This window comes from Erythrolamprus reginae, chromosome 2 (genome assembly GCF_031021105.1).
Source record: "Erythrolamprus reginae isolate rEryReg1 chromosome 2, rEryReg1.hap1, whole genome shotgun sequence".
Taxonomy (NCBI): Eukaryota; Metazoa; Chordata; class Lepidosauria; order Squamata; family Dipsadidae; genus Erythrolamprus; species Erythrolamprus reginae.
This window is the reverse complement of record NC_091951.1, coordinates 314,481,296-314,500,295: the sequence shown is the minus strand read 5'-3', so window position 1 is coordinate 314,500,295 and position 19,000 is coordinate 314,481,296. Positions and strand designations below refer to the sequence as shown.

Below are 19,000 nucleotides of genomic sequence, written 5' to 3'. Positions count from 1 at the left end.
AGGTATATGCATTGATCTTTGTTTAAATATGAAGTGGAGGGAAAAAAATAAAATTAAAAAAAAATCAGTGTATAATCTGTGTAATAGAAAATAAGCACGGTTAGTTGCAAGTCACAAATGGTCCAACTTTTCTTTTAATGTCTTTTCTGTTTTGTTGTTTGTGTTTTGTCTGTTATAAAGTTTATTTTTATTTGTTTTTTTAAAAAAGAAATCTGTAATTATGCATGTTTTTGAGATGCAATAATAATTTAATTTAATAATTAAATATTTAATTAAATAATTAATAATTAAGCACTGTTAGAGTTGTATTACAGGCACATCACAAATGGTCCAACTTTTCTTTTAATGTCTTGTGTTTTGTCTGTTATAAATAAAGTTTATTTTTGTTTTTTTTAAAAAGAAATCTGTAATTATGTATGTTTTTGAGATGTAATAATAATTTAATTAAATAATTAAATATTTAATTAAATAATTAAATAAAATTATTATTATATAAAATAATATTATATAATAATAATAATAATAATAATAACAACAACAACAATAATAATAATAATTTATTAGATTTGCATGTACCTAAGATATACGCATTGATCTTTGTTTGAATATGAAGTGGGGGAAAAAAACCTGAAAAAAAAATCTGCGAAACGTGCACGGGCCGGTGGTTAAAAAAAAAAAAATGAGCCGGGATGTTTCTTCACATCAACGCCGCTTCGGAGCGAGAAAGGAAAGGAAGCGCCTCATCCACATTCCAGCCCGCACCTTTTTAAAAAAAATCCCCCCCCCCTCTTCCTCTCCCCGGGGTGATTCCCGGCGACGTCCAGGGACTCTTTCAAGCAACCGAGCCAGGCCCCGCCCGGCTTCCCCGCCTCCTCCCCGCCTCCCGCGTGTCATTCACTCTTCGCATCTCGGGCCCTCCCCGCCGGCAGGCCCATATACTCCCTTGCCTCGCACTCGCCGAGGCCACAGGAGGAGCGGCGCCCTTCCTCCGCCTCCTCGGCCTCTAACCCGCCTTCCTTTGCAGCGGCAGCGCCGCCGTCGCTCTCGCCTTTCGCACAAGCGTGCGGAGGGCAACCGGGACGGCTGCCGCCGTTGCGAGCGCCGCGCTGCTCTCTTCTTGGCCGGGAAAGGAAAGGTGGGCGCTCCCGGTCTCGCTCCACGCGAGACGAACTTACCGAGAGGCGCCCGCCGTTGAGAAGAACGGAAGCTCGGCTCCCCCCCCCCCCCCATGCCGTGAAACTTGGCGGGGCTCCCGCAGGAGGCAGGACCCCGGAGGAAGCGGCGGCTGTAAGTTCGGGACCCGACCTGTTGCTGCGGGGACGGGTTGGCGCCTATTTTCGGCCGGTTTTGGTGGGTCTTTTTGGACGGTGGTGGTGGTAAAAGACGCTGCCTATCCTCGTCTGCAACCCTGAGTCTTAACTAGCCCACGGAGAAATCGCTGTTGAATTCAGCGCGGGTTTGTGTGTGTGTGTTTCTGAGGAGAGGAGGCTGCAAAGCGGGAGACCCCCAAACCGTGTTTTTTTGGTGTCTCAGTCCAGGAGTCTCTATAAGGGGGCGGTTTGGATACCATGCAAGGAGTTTTTAGCATTTTCAAACGTTGAGGGAGCACCGAAACTAAGTCTGTGTCATTTAAAAAGAAAAGAAAAAAAGTACAACTCCTAACCTGGCTTTTGGTTTCCCCTCAACTCGGGTCGACCTTAGCCTCTATTGCTTTGCGCTTAAGAGCAGAGGTCTCCAACTTTGGGCGCGTTAAGCCTGGCGGACTTCAACTCCCAGAATTCCCCAGCCAGCAAAGCGGGCTGGCAAAGCTTGCTGGGGAATTCTGGGAGTTGAAGTCCGCCAGGCTTAAAGCGCCCAAAGTTGGAGACCCCAGGTTTAGAGGACTAGGACGGTGCACCTCGAGGCGGGACGCATTTGTTCCTTTCCGTCCTGCAGGAAGGAGGAGGGTCAGAGAGGGTTGTGCGGCTGGCTTCCTTCCTTTCCCAGGGCTGCCTGCCTCTTTTTATTTATTATTTTTCCCTCCCCCTTCCACTTCTTCAAAGCGAAGAGAGAGGGGAAGCGGGAGAGGGCGGCCGTTGAGGGATCTTTTTTTGGTATTTCGTGGAAGAGGGGCGCACGTGGTTCCCTGTAGTAGCAGAAAGTGAGGGGAGAAGCGGGGTCCGAGCTAACGGCCGTTCAAAAACCTCTTTAGTTTTAAGCCTCGAGCGCCGTTTGGTCCCCTCAGAATTTTTAAAACGAGATGGGTTGAAACTCTTTCAAACACACATTTTATTCCCCTCTTAATCTAACATTGTAAAAAAAGAAGAAGCTTAAATTGACCAGCTTAAATAAAACTCGGGAGAGGGTATTTACACCTGTGTGATGTTATGGACTAAAAGAAACTAGTTATAGTAGGATAGTACTATAGATACTAATTTCTTTTCTTTAAAAAAAACCCTACAACCCGGTGGATTTATTGCTCATCCAATTGTTCCTGGTGAATAGAAATCCATTAATTACAGCAATGGAAAGGAGAAGCCACATACCAAAAATTAGCAAAATAAACAACCGAGCAGATTCTTTACCTAATGATATGTGTGGTATAGTATGATAAGCTTATCAGTATTTGCTTAGTAACTGAGCCCATCCCTCTTAAAGCTCTTTTGAAGTCTGAGCCATTACACAAAGGGAGTAAAAGATGTGATTTCCTGGCTGTTTTCTTCATCATATATTGGCCTAGTGCTGCATTAAAAACAGAAAATTATTTTTAAAAGCTACAATGTGCATGCTATTAAAACTCCTTGCATGGTATCCAAGATTGTTAAGCTAATAAAAGCTATATGATTTGCAAGCTTGTGCGTGCTTATACCTGTGTGTGCATCTTCCTGAATAATTTTTAGAAGAGCTATCCGAATTCAGAATCCTGGAAAATAACATCCCAGTAATATGTTTTTATGTCTCTCTTTGAACAAAGAAATAATGGTAATAGTTCTTTGATTACTTCCATTGACTTCCAAATTCAATGATGACATAGTTTGTAATTCCCAGAGGTTGAAGAACAGATAATGAAGGATAGTAATAGCCTTGTGCTATTTGAGAATTAATGTTGGAAATCTTTTGAGAGAGTGATGTTGGAAACAGATTGAAGATAAAACAGATTGAGAAGATAAAACAGATTGAGAATAAAGTTTGTCTCATAAAGTCATTTTTTCTAAGATGTGTGTGAGAAAGACATATTAAGAGCAGGATCTATTAGTTCTGTAATTGTTCCAAAGAATTCTTAATACACAATAATTCCCACTTCAATCCTTATGTACCTTCCCTTCCCTTCTGTTTAATTGTGTCTGATTTCCAGAGACTGCCTGGAGAAATTCCTGCAGTTTCCTTGGAAATATTTTGCAGGAGTAGTTTCCCATTGCTTCCTTCCTAGGGCTGAGAGAGTGAGTAACCCCAAGCCATTCAGCTGGCTTTATGCCTAAATTGGAACTAGAACTCAAAATCTCTAGTTTCTAGGTTGATGCCTTAATCACTACACCAAACTTGCTTTCTATGTAGCTTTGCCTGTGGATAAATCCCACCTAGTTTTTTGAGGTTTATTTAAATCAATGCATGGCTGAACTGTTAATTTCAGTGTATTTTAGATATCCAATTCAAGTTTCATAAGATAAATTATCCAAATGGTATTTGATGGTTTGTTTGGTGTTGTAAATAACTTGGTAGAACTATTTAGGGTTTAGAATTATAGCACTGGAAGTGGCTATTCAGATTATGTAGTCCATTCTTAGATAGTTTGCAGTGATAGCCGAAAGTTTAGAATGGACTGTATTTGATAGGTTGTGGGACCCAGAAATGTCTGAATAAGAGAGCTTACATAAAGAGTGTATTTGCATAGAACCACATGGGAGACAATCAATAAATTGTATTGTTAAAAGACTTCAATGGTTATTGCAGTAGTCTTTTTGAGCCGTTTAAAATAAAATTGCCTAAGCACATAGTGGGAATATAGATCTTAGAAGAAATTACTACATAATTAATGACATATCAGTGTTAGAGTATATTTTCATCTTGCATTATTAGAAGAATACAAACAATAAAACATTACCTAGGCATAAATAGCGCAGCCTTATTCTAACAGAAGATACATTTAGATTAGCATCTACAACCTCATAATTTGTTTAAAAAATTACCTGAAAAGTATGGGTGGGAGAGGATTATTCCAAGATATTTTAACTTTATATTTAAAAATGGGAATAACATAGTTGAATTTAAACAACTCAGGTGTTTGACGTTCTTCTCTATAAATGACCCAGAACTGTACATTCCCATGCTATTGGGGAAATTATGTTTCAGTCTATACATATAAAGAAGATAGATTAGTGAAAGCTAGCTAAGTCAGAAGAATCATTTAATTCATAAAAAATATTTTAATATTTTATATATTAAACTGGGTACAACAGCATACATATCATATCTGTGCTGTTGAAGTCCATAGTAACCATTAGCTGGCAACAAAAAGCTACTATACTTCTTTGCTGCTATCTAGTGGTCATGTGCATTTTGCATTCCAGCTGTAATAAGTTTGAATTACAGTTACAATTATATTTCATAGGTTGTGGGACCCAGAAATGTCTGGGTTAACAAATGTCAACAAATTAACAAACATCCCCAGTGATGGGTTGAGTTATCTCTTAACTATTTTCTTTGAGTAGCTATAGCAAGTATTGAAACGTTTTCCTTCAAGAATACAAATTATTTTTGAAAAGGAAAAAAAATTGAAGAAAAATCCTTTGTAGTACTAAGTGACCAACAAGTAAAAAAAATGAGAATGATTGGCTGTCAAAGTATATCATAGTGCAGTGATGGCGAACCTTTTTCTCCTCAGGTGCTGAAAGAGTGTGCATGTGCACTATTGCACATGCGCGAGTGCCCACACCCATAATTCAGTGCTTGGGAAGGTTGAAAACAGCTTCTCCCACCTCCTTGGAGACCCTCTGGTGGCTGGAAACAGACTGTTTCCCAACTTCTGATGGGCCAAGTAGGCTTGTGTTTTGCCCTCCCCAAGCTCCAAAGGCTTCCCTGAAGCCGCGGGAAGGTAAAAACGCCCTCCCCCATCCTCTAGGAGGTTCTCCGAAAGCCAAAAATGCCCTTCCAGAGCTTCTGTGCAGCCAAAAATCAGCTGGCTGGCACACACATGCATGTTGGAGCTGAGCTAGGGCAATGGCTCAGGTGCCAGCAGATATGGCTCCGTGTGCCAATTGTGGCAGCCATGCCATAGGTTTGCCATCATTGTCATAGTGTATATAACAATTGATGCTTAATTGTAACAGATATCACCTCATATAAAAGTTTGATTTTTCATTTATGTAATTTATATGGGTGCGCAGCTCTCAGACTGTAGCTCTGGACAGCTGATATATTAAAACATAAAAATGATATTACTTGGTTTTGAATAAATATTAGAATCAAATTCCAAAACTTCTAATCTCTTATCAGTTTCTACACATACTTATCAGTGACAGCATCTTTACAAGTGACAAGATACTAGGAAAAGGTGCTGTCACAAAGTAATACTAAACAGGAAAATGTTGAGGAATCACATGTTCCATTAGGATTAGTCCTACTTATTCCTGCTTTCTCTCTTTCCCTACTTGCTCATCCTTTCCCTGAGGGAAATGAGGCATTGTATTGAATTGAGCGCAGGCTTTCTGTCCAGATCTTATAAAGTCTGTTACCCATTTCTTAGTCCTGACCAAGTTCTCTCAGGTATCATATCTGACTCATCACTGAATAGCAGCTTAATGAGTAGTTCAGCTTCCTTTTGCTAGGTTCTGTTGACTTTTTCTGGTCTGGTGACAGGCAATCTTGTGGGAAAGCTTTATGGAGGTCATGCCAGATTATATTTTTGCCTTTCTTCACTCCTTCCTTAGCTGTGAAGATAGTCTTTGTCTATGGGCAGTGGTGGTTTCTATGACACCTGAACAGGTTGGACCTGTGAAGCTGGTAGGAACATCTCCAGGGGACTTCTGATTCTGTTATGGATGAAAGAGTTCTCCATCAGAGACAAGAGCATATTGTCTTCTCTGGTCATCTGCTTGCCATTCCCTTGCACATTACTTGTTTTTCCAAATTAGGACAACATTCTTGAATGTGTACTTATAAGATCAGAAATTACAGTTTGTAGGTCTCTTGTCATAGGTTGAATCATTGCTTTATCAGATCATTTTGGTTGGAACCAGTATAAGTTATGAACACATAGAATGGCTCTTCAATATGTGGGAGACTTATTGAAGTAGGATAGATGACCATGCCTGGAAGGGGACAGAAAGGTGATTTTTGTTGAATCTTAATTCTTCTGGGATGGCATAGCTGGAAAATAAGCAACATGTTGGCAGATTATTTTAAACATCAGCAGGAGTGATGTTATGAATGCTCAGGGTTGTTTTCACTGGCAGAATTGAAATTTTGTGCCAGAAAAATGTTTAGGTTCACACAATGTTCCAAATCAGAATCTTATTTCCTTTTTATTTAGCGTATGAATATGAATCCAGGTGTCTGTGGCAGCTTAGAGTGATCGATTAGTTCAGAAATCGTGTCTTATTCCCTGGCATCTTTACAGTACAGTAGTTTTAAATTCTGTTTTCCACTGAATTTATTCTAATGATTTTACCTTGAGAAAAATTTGAATCCTGTATAGTTTAGGTAAGCAGTTTTGGGGAATTTTTCTCTCCTTCCAACATTAGTGAATGAACTCAATCTGTATAGTCTGGAGGACAGAAGGAAAAGGGGGGACATGATCGAAACATTTAAATATGTTAAAGGGTTAAATAAGGTTCAGGAGGGAAGTGATTTTAATAGGAAAGTGAACACAAGAACAAGGGACCACAATCTGAAGTTAGTTGGGGGAATGATCAAAGGCAACATGAGAAAATATTATTTTACTGAAAGAGTAGTAGATCCTTGGAACAAACTTCCAGCAGACGTGGTTGGTAAATCCACAGTAAGTGAATTTAAACATGCCTGGGATAAACATATATCCATTGTAAGATAAAATACAGGAAATAGTATAAGGGCAGACTAGATGGACCATGAGGTCTTTTTCTGCCGTCAGTCTTCTATGTTTCTATGTTCTAGTGGAAATTCCTATTTACTGTAGGATTTGTTTTCCAGTCAGCACCTTGTTTCTTTCATAATTCTTGAGCTTTTGCTAAATTGGTGGGAATAAAGATTCAAGAAATCTGGAATATACCAGGCTGAGAAACTCAGCATGTAATTAAATCACATCTGTGCCACCTTAAAGTATCTATTGCTGAAGAGATATGTAGCTCTGAGGTAAAAAATCTACTGGTAACATTATAGTAATTAAAGCAAAATATGCTGGGAATGATCTAGTTGTGTCTAACTTTTTACATATTTTCATGTTGTGGGTGGAATTGGTTTTATCAGAATATAATCTTAATAAGGTTAATTTGTGGATGTGTGTGTTCCTTAAAGTTCCTGATTGAAACGTCCTTGTTGCCTGTCCTACTATGATTCAAGGCAGAAGCATGTTTTTAAATATGTGTGTCAGTACATAATTATTAAATCAGCTGCTGTATGCTGGAAAGGTGTGGGAAAAAATTCAGACCTGTCTTTTTTTTTCACCAATTCTGAAACTGCCACTTATATCGTTACGAAAGTGGGAGGTCTGGTTTGCCAAGATAATCCTGCTGTCTTGAGCAATTATTTTTAGACTATGCCAGTTAAGAAACGTATAGTAGGAAAAACAGGCAAAAGATTGCTCCTGTTTGATTTTGCTTAGCATATTCCTGTGTTTTGCAACTGTTTTTTGTTTAAACCACAATATTGTCTTGGAAATACTCTGTAGTCAAAGGACAGACTTCCCAGTAGATGTGTACTTTTAAAACATTCTATATTGTAATTATGAGACTTCTTAATCATATTTATTTTTTTTAACATTTAGGTGTGGAAGAAAATGTCAGTCAGCATGCATGAGAATCGGAAGTCCAGAGCCAGCACTGGCTCTATAAACATATATTTATTTCACAAATCTTCATATGCTGATAGTGTCCTCACTCATCTGAATCTTCTGCGTCAACAGCGTTTATTTACAGATGTACTCCTCCATGCTGGAAACAAGTCATTTCCTTGCCATAGAGCTGTCCTAGCTGCATGTAGCCGATATTTTGAAGCCATGTTCAGTGGTGGTCTTAAAGAAAGCCAAGCCAGTGAAGTCAACTTCCACAATTCCATCCATCCAGAGGTTCTAGAACTTCTCCTGGACTATGCGTACTCTTCAAGGGTCATCATCAATGAAGAAAATGCAGAGTCCCTTTTGGAGGCCGGTGATATGCTGGAATTCCAAGACATTAGAGATGCTTGTGCAGAATTCTTGGAGAAGAACCTTCATCATACCAATTGTCTTGGCATGCTGCTTCTGTCGGATGCTCACCAATGTACCAAACTTTATGAGCTGTCTTGGAGGATGTGCCTTAGCAACTTCCAGACCATCAGTAAAAGTGAAGATTTTCTCCAGCTTCCGAAAGACATAGTTGTTCAGCTGCTCTCTAGTGAAGAATTAGAGACTGAAGATGAACGATTAGTTTATGAGTCTGCTATGAACTGGATTAACTATGATATAAATAAACGCCACTGTTATCTGCCAGAATTATTGCAGACTGTGAGACTGGCTCTTTTGCCAGCCATATATCTAATGGAAAATGTAGCTACTGAAGAGCTGATCACCAAGCAAAGGAAAAGTAAAGAGATTGTAGAAGAAGCAATCAGGTGCAAATTGAAGATTCTGCAGAATGATGGTGTAGTCACTAGTTTATGTGCTAGGCCTCGAAAAACTGGGCATGCCTTATTTCTTCTGGGAGGCCAGACTTTTATGTGTGACAAATTGTATCTTGTCGACCAAAAAGCAAAGGAGATCATTCCAAAAGCTGACATCCCAAGTCCAAGGAAAGAATTCAGTGCATGCGCAATTGGCTGTAAAGTCTATATTACTGGTGGTCGAGGATCTGAAAATGGAGTTTCTAAAGATGTTTGGGTATACGATACACTTCATGAAGAATGGTCCAAAGCAGCTCCGATGCTAGTTGCTCGGTTTGGCCATGGTTCTGCTGAACTCAAACACTGTCTATACGTTGTAGGAGGTCACACAGCAGCCACTGGTTGTCTTCCAGCCTCTCCCTCAGTATCCTTAAAACAAGTAGAACAGTATGATCCTGTGACTAACAAATGGACAATGGTCGCCCCACTTCGAGAAGGAGTGAGCAATGCTGCTGTAGTCAGTGCAAAGTTAAAACTCTTTGCGTTTGGTGGTACCAGCGTCAGTCATGATAAGCTTCCGAAAGTACAATGCTACGACCTGAGTGAAAACAGATGGACTGTACCAGCCACTTGTCCTCAGCCCTGGCGATACACAGCTGCAGCTGTTCTTGGTAACCAAATTTTTATTATGGGTGGAGATACTGAATTCTCTGCTTGCTCAGCTTATAAATTCAACAGTGAAACTTACCAGTGGACTAAAGTGGGAGATGTGACAGCTAAGAGAATGAGTTGCCATGCTGTTGCATCTGGAAACAAATTATATGTTGTGGGAGGCTACTTTGGAATCCAGAGATGCAAAACATTAGATTGTTATGACCCCACGCTTGATATGTGGAACAGCATAACTACAGTGCCCTATTCGCTAATCCCAACTGCATTTGTGAGCACATGGAAACATCTTCCTTCTTAACTGCATGTTTGCCTATACAGGTGAGAAATCACTTATTGAAAATTTAAGAGGCTATACATTCACTTTTTTTAACAAATGAAAACTGCAAATTAATTTGAATAAGCAAGAAGCAAAAAAGCTGGCATGGCTCAACCGGTGCACGGATACATATAAGATCTGTTTCATGAGATACTTTGTTCATGTATAGGATTTATTTATTTATTTAATTTATTTAGATTTGTAAACCGCCCCTCTCCTCACGGACTCAGGGCAGCGTACAATGATAAAACTAAATACAAAATTTAAAACCCCAATATAAGAAAACATTCATGTTTTTAATAGGAAAGTGAACACAAGAACAAGGGGACACAATCTGAAGTTAGTTGGGGGAAAGATCAAAGGCAACATGAGAAAATATTATTTTACTGAAAGAGTAGTAGATCCTTGGAACAAACTTCCAGCAGACGTGGTTGGTAAATCCACAGTAACTGAATTTAAACATGCCTGGGATAAACATATATCCATTGTAAGATAAAATACAGGAAATAGTATAAGGGCAGACTAGATGGACCATGAGGTCTTTTTCTGCCGTCAGTCTTCTATGTTTCATCCATCCATCATTTGTACTACTGGCTCGAGCAGAGTGTTGTCGCTCAACAGCACCAGGCTTTCTGGCACAGCCATGTTTTCAAAGCCTTTTGGAAGGCCAGGAGGGTATGGTTACCCCCAGTTAAATAGTGCATGAAGTGGTCCTGCACAAGTATCCCCATTAGTAATTTCTTTATCTATACATGATTACTAATTCGGAGACAAATTTATGTAAGATTGTTCTTATTGGTTGTTCACATAGACATATCCCACCTCCCATTAGCATATTATCTTAATAAAGTGCCAGATAAAGATAAAACCTTGGTTTTAATTTTCTCACATTTTTTTTACACCATGCAATTTAAGTGGAAATAAAAGAGTATAATTAATGTAAGAGTGTTTAGTTGAACTGATTACACACATATATACCCTGTGTGTGTGAATAAAAATAAATGATTAGAGCAACCAAAATCATTGTGGTTCGGATGTGCATATGGGCAACAATGTAAGCTACCTATATATCTTTTGAAAGGAAACTATATAAAATATTATATCTTGAACTTTGTAAAATTGAGACTATTAATAATTGAAGCAATAAGAATCTGCTTCCCCAGGGTGAGGTGGAGTTAGAAAACAAAATTCCTATGTGCGATGGTGAATCATTCAAACCTTATATTTAAAAGACATGCCAGTTAGCTTAAGTAATTATTGGTTTGCAACTTGGTATGTTTCAGAGCCCATAAATTCAGTCTGAAAGTTTAGTGCTGTGGTCCAGATGTGCACCTGATGCAGGTGCACTGTTGTGACTTTAATGGACTGGTATCTGCTTAAAACAATTTCATTTGAACTAAATCATGCAGATACCTGCATTCTTTCTTTTTGCTACATTTCTTTTTTATTATTGATTTTCCTTCTGATTTTTCATTTTGAAAATGCCAGTAAACCTTCCTTGCAATATATCTTTTTTATTTAAAAAGTGGCCAGCTATTTCTGTATAAGCCTGCCTTTTATCTATTTTTTATTCTTCCAGAATTGCAAAAGGTTTATAGCCTTTATTAAGGAGAAGAGGAACCATTAAGTCCAGCAGTGCACGTTTCTGAGTTAGCATGCTGGGCTCAGATGCAAATTTTGCTTTGTTAGAATGTGTGCAACCCATTTGTATTCATTGCTAATTGTGCTTGGGGAAAAAAAGGCTGAAAGGACTTCAAAACTTCAAGCCACATATTAACCAGCAGTATATATGCTCGTGTATAAATATTTCATGGACTTCAGTTTAAATAGACCTTGCCTATAATTTATCCTGTCATCTAGAAGTTTTTAATGTATCCATAAATCCAGTTGTAAATATTTCTTGGCATTAGTCTTTTCTTGTGAAGTTAAACTTTTGGTGTCAAGATTAAAAAGAACTAAGTAGCACTTGAAATAAAATCAGGGTTTTTTTTGTTAAAGAAGAAAACAGTGAGGAGCCTCACATAGTATATTGTAAATTGATTAATCAAAATGCAGATACCTGTGTCAGCATAATTGCAGAACTGCAATCTTAATTCTAAAGAATAGATGCATTGCATATTTTTATTCTCTATAAACCCATGAAATGGTTTTTCTTAGTCAAAGCTTGATCCACAGACATTGAGGCATTGTTCAGTACTTTTGGTCTAGTTTGGATTCAGGTACATTCCCAGAAAAATAGTTTTGTCCTTTTAGTAAACAGCAAAGTATCTGAAACTCTTTATCTAATCAATCCCCCATCAGTTCTACTAGATGCATGGATTCAAAATTTTAAAATAGAATAAATTACTTTTTATTAGAAGAAAGGCCTCATTTCAAATCTTAGAATTTGAGAATATTTTATATATCTAATTGTAATTTCCTATATGTTTCAAATATCAAACTTCTTTATGTCTGACAATGAAAGATTATCCTGTTATTCTTTTCAATATGTGTGTATATGAAAGACTATTTTTACAGTAACTACAATAATAGTTTCCTTTCACTGCTGTTTCCTCCCTCCTCCCAACATGTTTTACTTGGACAATTTGTTAGTATAACTGAATAAACGTAACCAACTTGCAGTTGGCGCTGTACCCAGTGATAAATTGTTGTGCATAGCTCCTGCTACTTTATCAATGGGAAGAAAGAACCAGAGAAAAATGGTTCTCATTGTGCCCCCATCAGAAACGTGTTTCTTCTGGCCCCCTTTTTCCCATTGATAGAGCAACAAAGGGCATAAAAAATATTTTTTTATATTAAAAGAGTTAATAAAAAAAATTAAGGAAAAAACATAAAACTGCTTTGTAGTGCAAATATAATATGCTTCATATTCATCTCAGGAATATGCTGTAGCTCATTGTCCTTCAGCGAAAGTAGTTTTAGTTTTTAATATGCAAGAGATCACAAATTATGTCTAGTATTGTGTAAACTGCACATATACACCTTCTGTGATCCTGCCCAGTGCTTTTAAGCTACGAAGCACATCCACCTTCCAATCAGTCGCACAAAGTTAACCAGCAAATTTTTACAATTGTACTGCGGAAATCCCATCAAACTTTGCTTCATATGTTCTGGCAGAGCTATTAATTGCTACTTTAAAAAACAGCATGGTGCCTGGTTTGAAAACCGGCTCTGAGCATAATGGAGTGAGAAGGTGCAGTACAGAAGCCAAACACTGGCATCCAAAGCTAATATTTTGCACTGAATAATTGATGTATAGGAAAGGCTTCTATGGGGAGGCAGCGAAGCGTACTGCATTGTTACAGGACAAAGCCCCACAAAAGAGGGTTCTGCCATAATGAATAGCAGAAATGTTTTAAATAAGGGGATTAATATGTCTGCCTTTCATATTCTGAATCCGTTCTATTCAGGATCCTCCATGGTTAATAAGGCATTGATTGGTGAGTCTTTTCTCCAACAAGCTGCCTTTCCTTCTGTTTCTTACTACTTGGATTTGGCCCATGACCAAAATGCCTGTCCCTGCTACTGTGCCAGCCAACTTTATGACAGAGTTGTTGCATTACATTATTTTCCTTCCTAACAATCAACTGTCTCTTCATTTGCAGGATTGATTTATTATGTTCAGGCACTGTTCTCCCTCTGTCTGCCAAGTTATTAATGTTATTAAACCAAAGAATTGCTAGTTACGTTATAGAGGAAGAACATATGATCAGTGAGATTACAGCAATGTAATATTTAAGATACATAATGAACAGGCGTCTGTTTTATAGGCCTTTTAAAACATGTATAAACTTTATATTGTTCCATCAAAATGTTTATAATGTTTCTGTTTCTTTTCTTTAGTTTATTGCGCTATCATGCTGAATAAACCTTGGAACCAACTGTGGAGAAGTGGTTTTGATGAAGACATTTCTTTTTTGAATTTGAAGAAGATACCTTGCACCTTCTAAATTCTTAAAAGCTGGAAATGAAGGAATGGGAGTGGGAATATTTTTTTTCCGGTATATCGGCACATGGTTTAATTATGAATGAATGAACCCACGGTCGGGTCCTTGTGTTAGTAATTGTGGATTAATGTCAAGTTTAATAATCCTTTCAAATGGGAGGGGAGCTAAGGGGGGGTGTGAACTTTCCAGAGCTGCATAACACAGCACAACCCTCAATTTTCATGGACTTTGCTTTCTGTGTGCAAAATTTGAAATGCTTGTCACCTCCCTTTGTGACGATTTGAAGTGTCAACAGCAGCTGCAAAGGAAGCGGAGAAGGCCTGGTTCAGCGAGATGCATCTCTTTGTGAATGAAGATGCAGCTCTGCCCAGGGCAATGAGCTTTGTCCTAGGTAGTGCAGTTTCAATTGGTGAACTGTGTTGTGACTTTTGAATTACTTTCTTAGGGAGCAGCAGCTCAGTTATTAAAAAACAAATAAATTTCCCCCCAGCATCTATGCGAAAGAGAACGACTCTTCATGCAATTTATTTCTTGTATTTATTAATTATGACTGTCCTGCTTCTAAACTGTTACTTGTTGTAGATACAGCTATTTATTGTTCAGTGCTTGCATGCTGAAACAATGCCTGGAGTAATTTTTCAAGTTGTAAAAGCTTATGGGACTCTTACGATTTGCACATCCTGTGATTTCTGACTTGCTGTGCTGCACAAAAAAATAAGCTGAATAATATTTGAGAGCTGGGTAGGGGTCAGAAATGGAACGATTTAAAATTGCAAATGTGCTGAAGGACAAAGCCATGGAGGTTGTTTTCTCAAGCCATTGACTCCCTAAATTACACGTGTGCCCTGCTGATACTATTTCTGTTACACTTTATTTGCCTAGTCATGCCTTTTGAATGAAAACATCTAGAAAGAGAGACAATAGCTTTTTGTAGCTTTCTTTTTGTGCAGCCTCATCGCTATTGGAAAGGACTGGAAAGAAATTTTACAGAATCTTTTTTTTCTCTCTAGAATCTTTCCAATACGAGATACCCAATTTTGTTTTGTTATTTATTTATTTATACTTGATGGAATGTTTAATGTGCCATTTATATGATCAGGGGAAGTTTATTCTCTTTAAGAGATGGGAAATCCTGGGGGAAAGAAAGGGAGGGAGAAGGAGTTAGTTTCTGTTTAAATTAACACCAATTCTCTTGGTTTATCTTCTTGGATTAAATTCAAATTAAAACACATTCCTCCCCCCCCCCAAAAAAATCTGGTTTTAATATATCTATATTATTAGATATTATAATAAAGATGGTCAATGGGGGAGCAGGGAGTTCTAAATTCATTTAATATATTGTTTTGCATCAATTAGCAATATCAGCTTTCAGAGGAATAGTAACTGGAAGTATCATATGTGGGATCCTGATCAATTAAAGGATTTTAAGTGTTCTACACCACCAACTTATTTTTTGGCTTGAATGTAAAAGTAAATCTATTCAGTCTTTTCTGGTGTACTTAGCCCATAGTTCCTTTGTTTAACTTTCTAGTTGTGCTTTCATAAGAATTGGTACAGCCAAACAATATACTGCTACCAGTCTTCCATTGTGGTTGGTTGTCTTAATTTTGGGTAAGCAAATTGTTTTGAAATGCATGCATGCATGCTTATAAAGAGTTATAATGAACATGTCTGCTTACATTTTGATAATGTAGCTCAATTCTGACAGTTTACTGTAAAGAACAATTTGTATTCAATCCTATATATGTTTACTCAGAAATAGGTTTTAATGTCTTAACTTGAGCTTACTCCCCAGTAAACATATTTTAGGATTGTAACTATTGGATTTAGAGAGCTTTCTCATGTTGCCGTAGGTTCCTCACCCCGACTCAATATATGTGCATTTCTTATGTATTATCTTGTAAGAAATGAATGTATGTGAAGTTTTTCAAATTGTTAGCTGTGGTTCTTAGCATGGGTAGCAGAGAGGATGGAAAGAAATTCTGAATTATAAAACACATAAACATTGTATTATGACCATCTATTGATTTATACATTGTTGCCTGAAGTCTGAGTTCTTTGGTCAATCTGACCAAAAAATATTGGTCAGTTGCCTTCATTTAAGAATAATTCTGTTTTCTAAACTCTGAATTAAATATCCAAGAATGAAGTTATACTAATATTCATTTCACTAAGATGTTTGACAACCCGTATATCACTGTGCAAGTTAATGCACAGAGTACAGCTGCATTAGCTTAAGGCAAATTTGGAAATGTAAAAAAAGCTATCACAAAGCTTGTATAAAGTTTGTAAAAAGCTCTGCCCGCAATTTCTCTCCAAATATCTCTTCAGTTACATTAGGATTGGAGGTGTTATTTCTCCTATAACATACATGCAAATAAAGCAATTGTAAGTGCTAGCACTATAAATCCTTTTGCATTCACTTTATATAGGAATTAATGGCTATTTTTGTGTGTATGTGTGGAAAGGTGAAAACATCATAGTGAGAAATGACAGAATTCTGCCTGTGCACTTCTCCATGGAATTGTTTGAGCTTATACCGCAAACCTGTTTTGTAATACCCTCCAATTTCCTAAAGTGTCTGAAGTTTTTGCAGTTGCATTTCAAAGCAATAACTTCCTTTCAAGTGCTTGGATTTACTTCATGAGTATAGGCAGAAGGGAATGGAAAATCAGGGTGGGCCTCTAGCCCTGCAGGCGAATATTTTGAGCTCTTAACTCTTTGAATCAGCATGGGAATCTTGATTCGCTACTTGGTGATTTCCAGTCTGAAAAAATAGCCCACACTTCTGAGACAAATGCGGTTCACATAAGAGTGCACACAAAAACCTTGGCATAAGACGAGAAAGTTCTTCATATTTTGTGGGCCGGTTGCTGTGGAAACGTTAAACAAAGGACAACCTACCACTTCTGGTATAATTGTGTAGCCCCTTTTCTTTAGGCCTGACACCTGTCTGAATAAGAGTGATTAGAACTGAATAGTGTCCCTTGTCTGGCAACTGAAGATGCAGTTCACGTACAAAAATAAGTGAAGTAAAATGTCTATGTGTTTTTTTTGTATGCTACTATGGTTTGAAGTTTTGTAAAACTGCATTTTTTTCACAATGTGAAACTGAAGGTCAATAAATTATTAGAGATTTTCTCTTAAATATGCTCTTCTGAATTTTTATTTCCTAATAAAAACAAAATAAACGCTTAGCTCAGTGTATAAGGGCCTGTCTTGATAGAAAGGGCATCTCAAAATCAGGAGTTGATTGTTTTCTAATATCTGCTTTGGCTACACTGAAATGCTCCCCTTTGTTCCAATCTGTCACTTTTAACTGTGAATCGGATTTTAAAGTTCAACAGCTAAAATGACAGGAGCTTTGGGATGATTCTGTGGGCCAGCATTTATAAACCTTCTGCCCTCAGTTTTTGAAGCATGGCTTAAGGGACTGATATTACTTGAGAAATAAATTATGCAAGATGGAATTATTCCTGAGGGATAAAGTGAAAAATAACTGGTGCCTTTCCCTTTTCCATACTAAATACATATTAATCTAGACTAGAGGTTAGATCAGTGATGGTGAAACCTTTTTGGTTCGCATGCCAAAAGGGGGACACAGGTGGGCTCGCGTGCCCACATCCATAATCCCATGCGCCTCCCCATGTATGCGCAAGTGGCACACAATGTCACACCTGTTTTTTGCTCTTCACAAGCTTCAGAGCATTTCTAGGAACCTGGGGAGGGTGAAAACAGCCTTCCCTACACCCTCGGAGGCCCTCTGGAGGCAAAAAATGGCCTATTTGCCAAGTTCTGGTTGAACCAGAATGCCCATGTGTTTGCTCTCCCCAAGCTCCAGAACCTTTCTAGGAGACAAGGGAGGGTGAACATGGCCTTCCCCTTCTCCTCAGGCCCTCTGGAGGCTGGAAATTTCTGATTTTTCAGTTGAACGGAAGTTCCGGTTTTTTTGCTCTCCCCAGGGTTCAGAGCCTTTCTAGGAGTCCAGGGAAAGCAAAAAAGAAAAAGAAAAAGGAACTTCCCGTTCAATGGATAGTCAGCAAATGGAACATTTCCAGCCTATAGAGAACCTCTGGGATGGAGGTAGAGAAGGCTTTTGCACAATGTGGCTTTTAACTGTTAATTGGGATGTTGATGGCCAATTATTAAGTTGATGATTGTTGCCACACACTTGGCTCCTAAATATCTGATACCTTTGTGGTAAATCATTCCTGTTGATTGATAAGGAAGATAATAATTTTCCTAGGTTCAATCATTTCTTTGGCTATTTTTGCTCCTGCTCAGCCAACAATCTTAGTAGCTGTGAAATTGAGTGTACAGTGATCCCTCGATTATCGCGGGGGTTACGTTCCAAGACCTCCCGCGATAATAGATTTTCCGCGGCATAGTGGTGGGGAAGTAAAAACACCATCTGCGCATGCGCACCCTTTTTCCATGGCCGCGCATGCGCAGATGGTGGAGCCGGGGAGCGACGAAAGTGCAACTAATATTAGATAAACATCTATCTAAATAAATAAAACATCTCGCCGCTCGTCCGTTCGCCCGCCTGCTCGCCTGCCCGCCTGCCGCTTGCCGCTTGTCCATTCGGCTGCCTGCCGCTCGTCCGTTCACCCGCTCGCCACTCGTCTGTTCGCCCGCCCGCCGCTCGCCGCTCGTCCTTTCGCCCGCCCGCCGCTCGTCCTTTCACCCGCCCGACCTCTCTTTCTCCTCTGCTGCAAGAGAGGCGGGACAGGCATTCTCCGGAGGCTGGTGGGTGCACGAGAGAGGGAAAGTGAGAAAAAGAGAGAGAGCAAGAGGGGGAGAGATAGAGAGAGAGAGAGAAGGAAAGAAAGAAAGAAAGAGATGAGAAAGGAAGGAAGAGAGAGAGAGGAAGAAAGAGAGAGAGAAGAGTGGAAGGAAGAGAGAGAGATGATAGAAAAAGGGGAGAAAAAAAGAAATGAGAAAATGATTGAAGCAGAGAATGACAGGAAAGAAAGAGAAAGAGACAGAGAAGTGACTCTTGGTGATGACGTATGACGTGATCGGGTGGGAAAAACCGTGGAATAGAAAAAAAAACCGTGGAGTATTTTTAAATTATTTTTTTAAAAACCGTGGTATAGCGTTTCGCGAAAATCGAGACCGCGAAAATCGAGGGATCACTGTATATCCTTGTCTGTTGAAATAGGCTGCCGATGAGTTCAGGTTTCCTCACTCATATTTTTTGCAATCTGTTAGTTAGCTTTTTCCCCATCTGTCCTATATAGTCATGGGCAATCTATACAAATAATCCAGTAAATTACAATAGAAAGTTTCTCCCTGTTCCACGCAATCTTTG

General features: G+C 38.7%; 1 protein-coding gene across 1 annotated transcript; it reads left to right on the top strand.

The window, feature by feature from the left end:
- Positions 1 to 916: 916 nt before the first annotated feature.
- On the top strand, positions 917 to 16,834 carry ENC1 (ectodermal-neural cortex 1). Its single transcript, XM_070743157.1, has 3 exons — positions 917 to 1,287; positions 7,940 to 9,741; positions 13,583 to 16,834. Exon 2 carries the CDS (start codon positions 7,952 to 7,954, stop codon positions 9,719 to 9,721), a length of 1,770 nt encoding a protein of 589 aa, XP_070599258.1. The 5' UTR covers positions 917 to 1,287; positions 7,940 to 7,951; the 3' UTR covers positions 9,722 to 9,741; positions 13,583 to 16,834.
- The last annotated feature ends 2,166 nt before the right edge of the window (positions 16,835 to 19,000 follow it).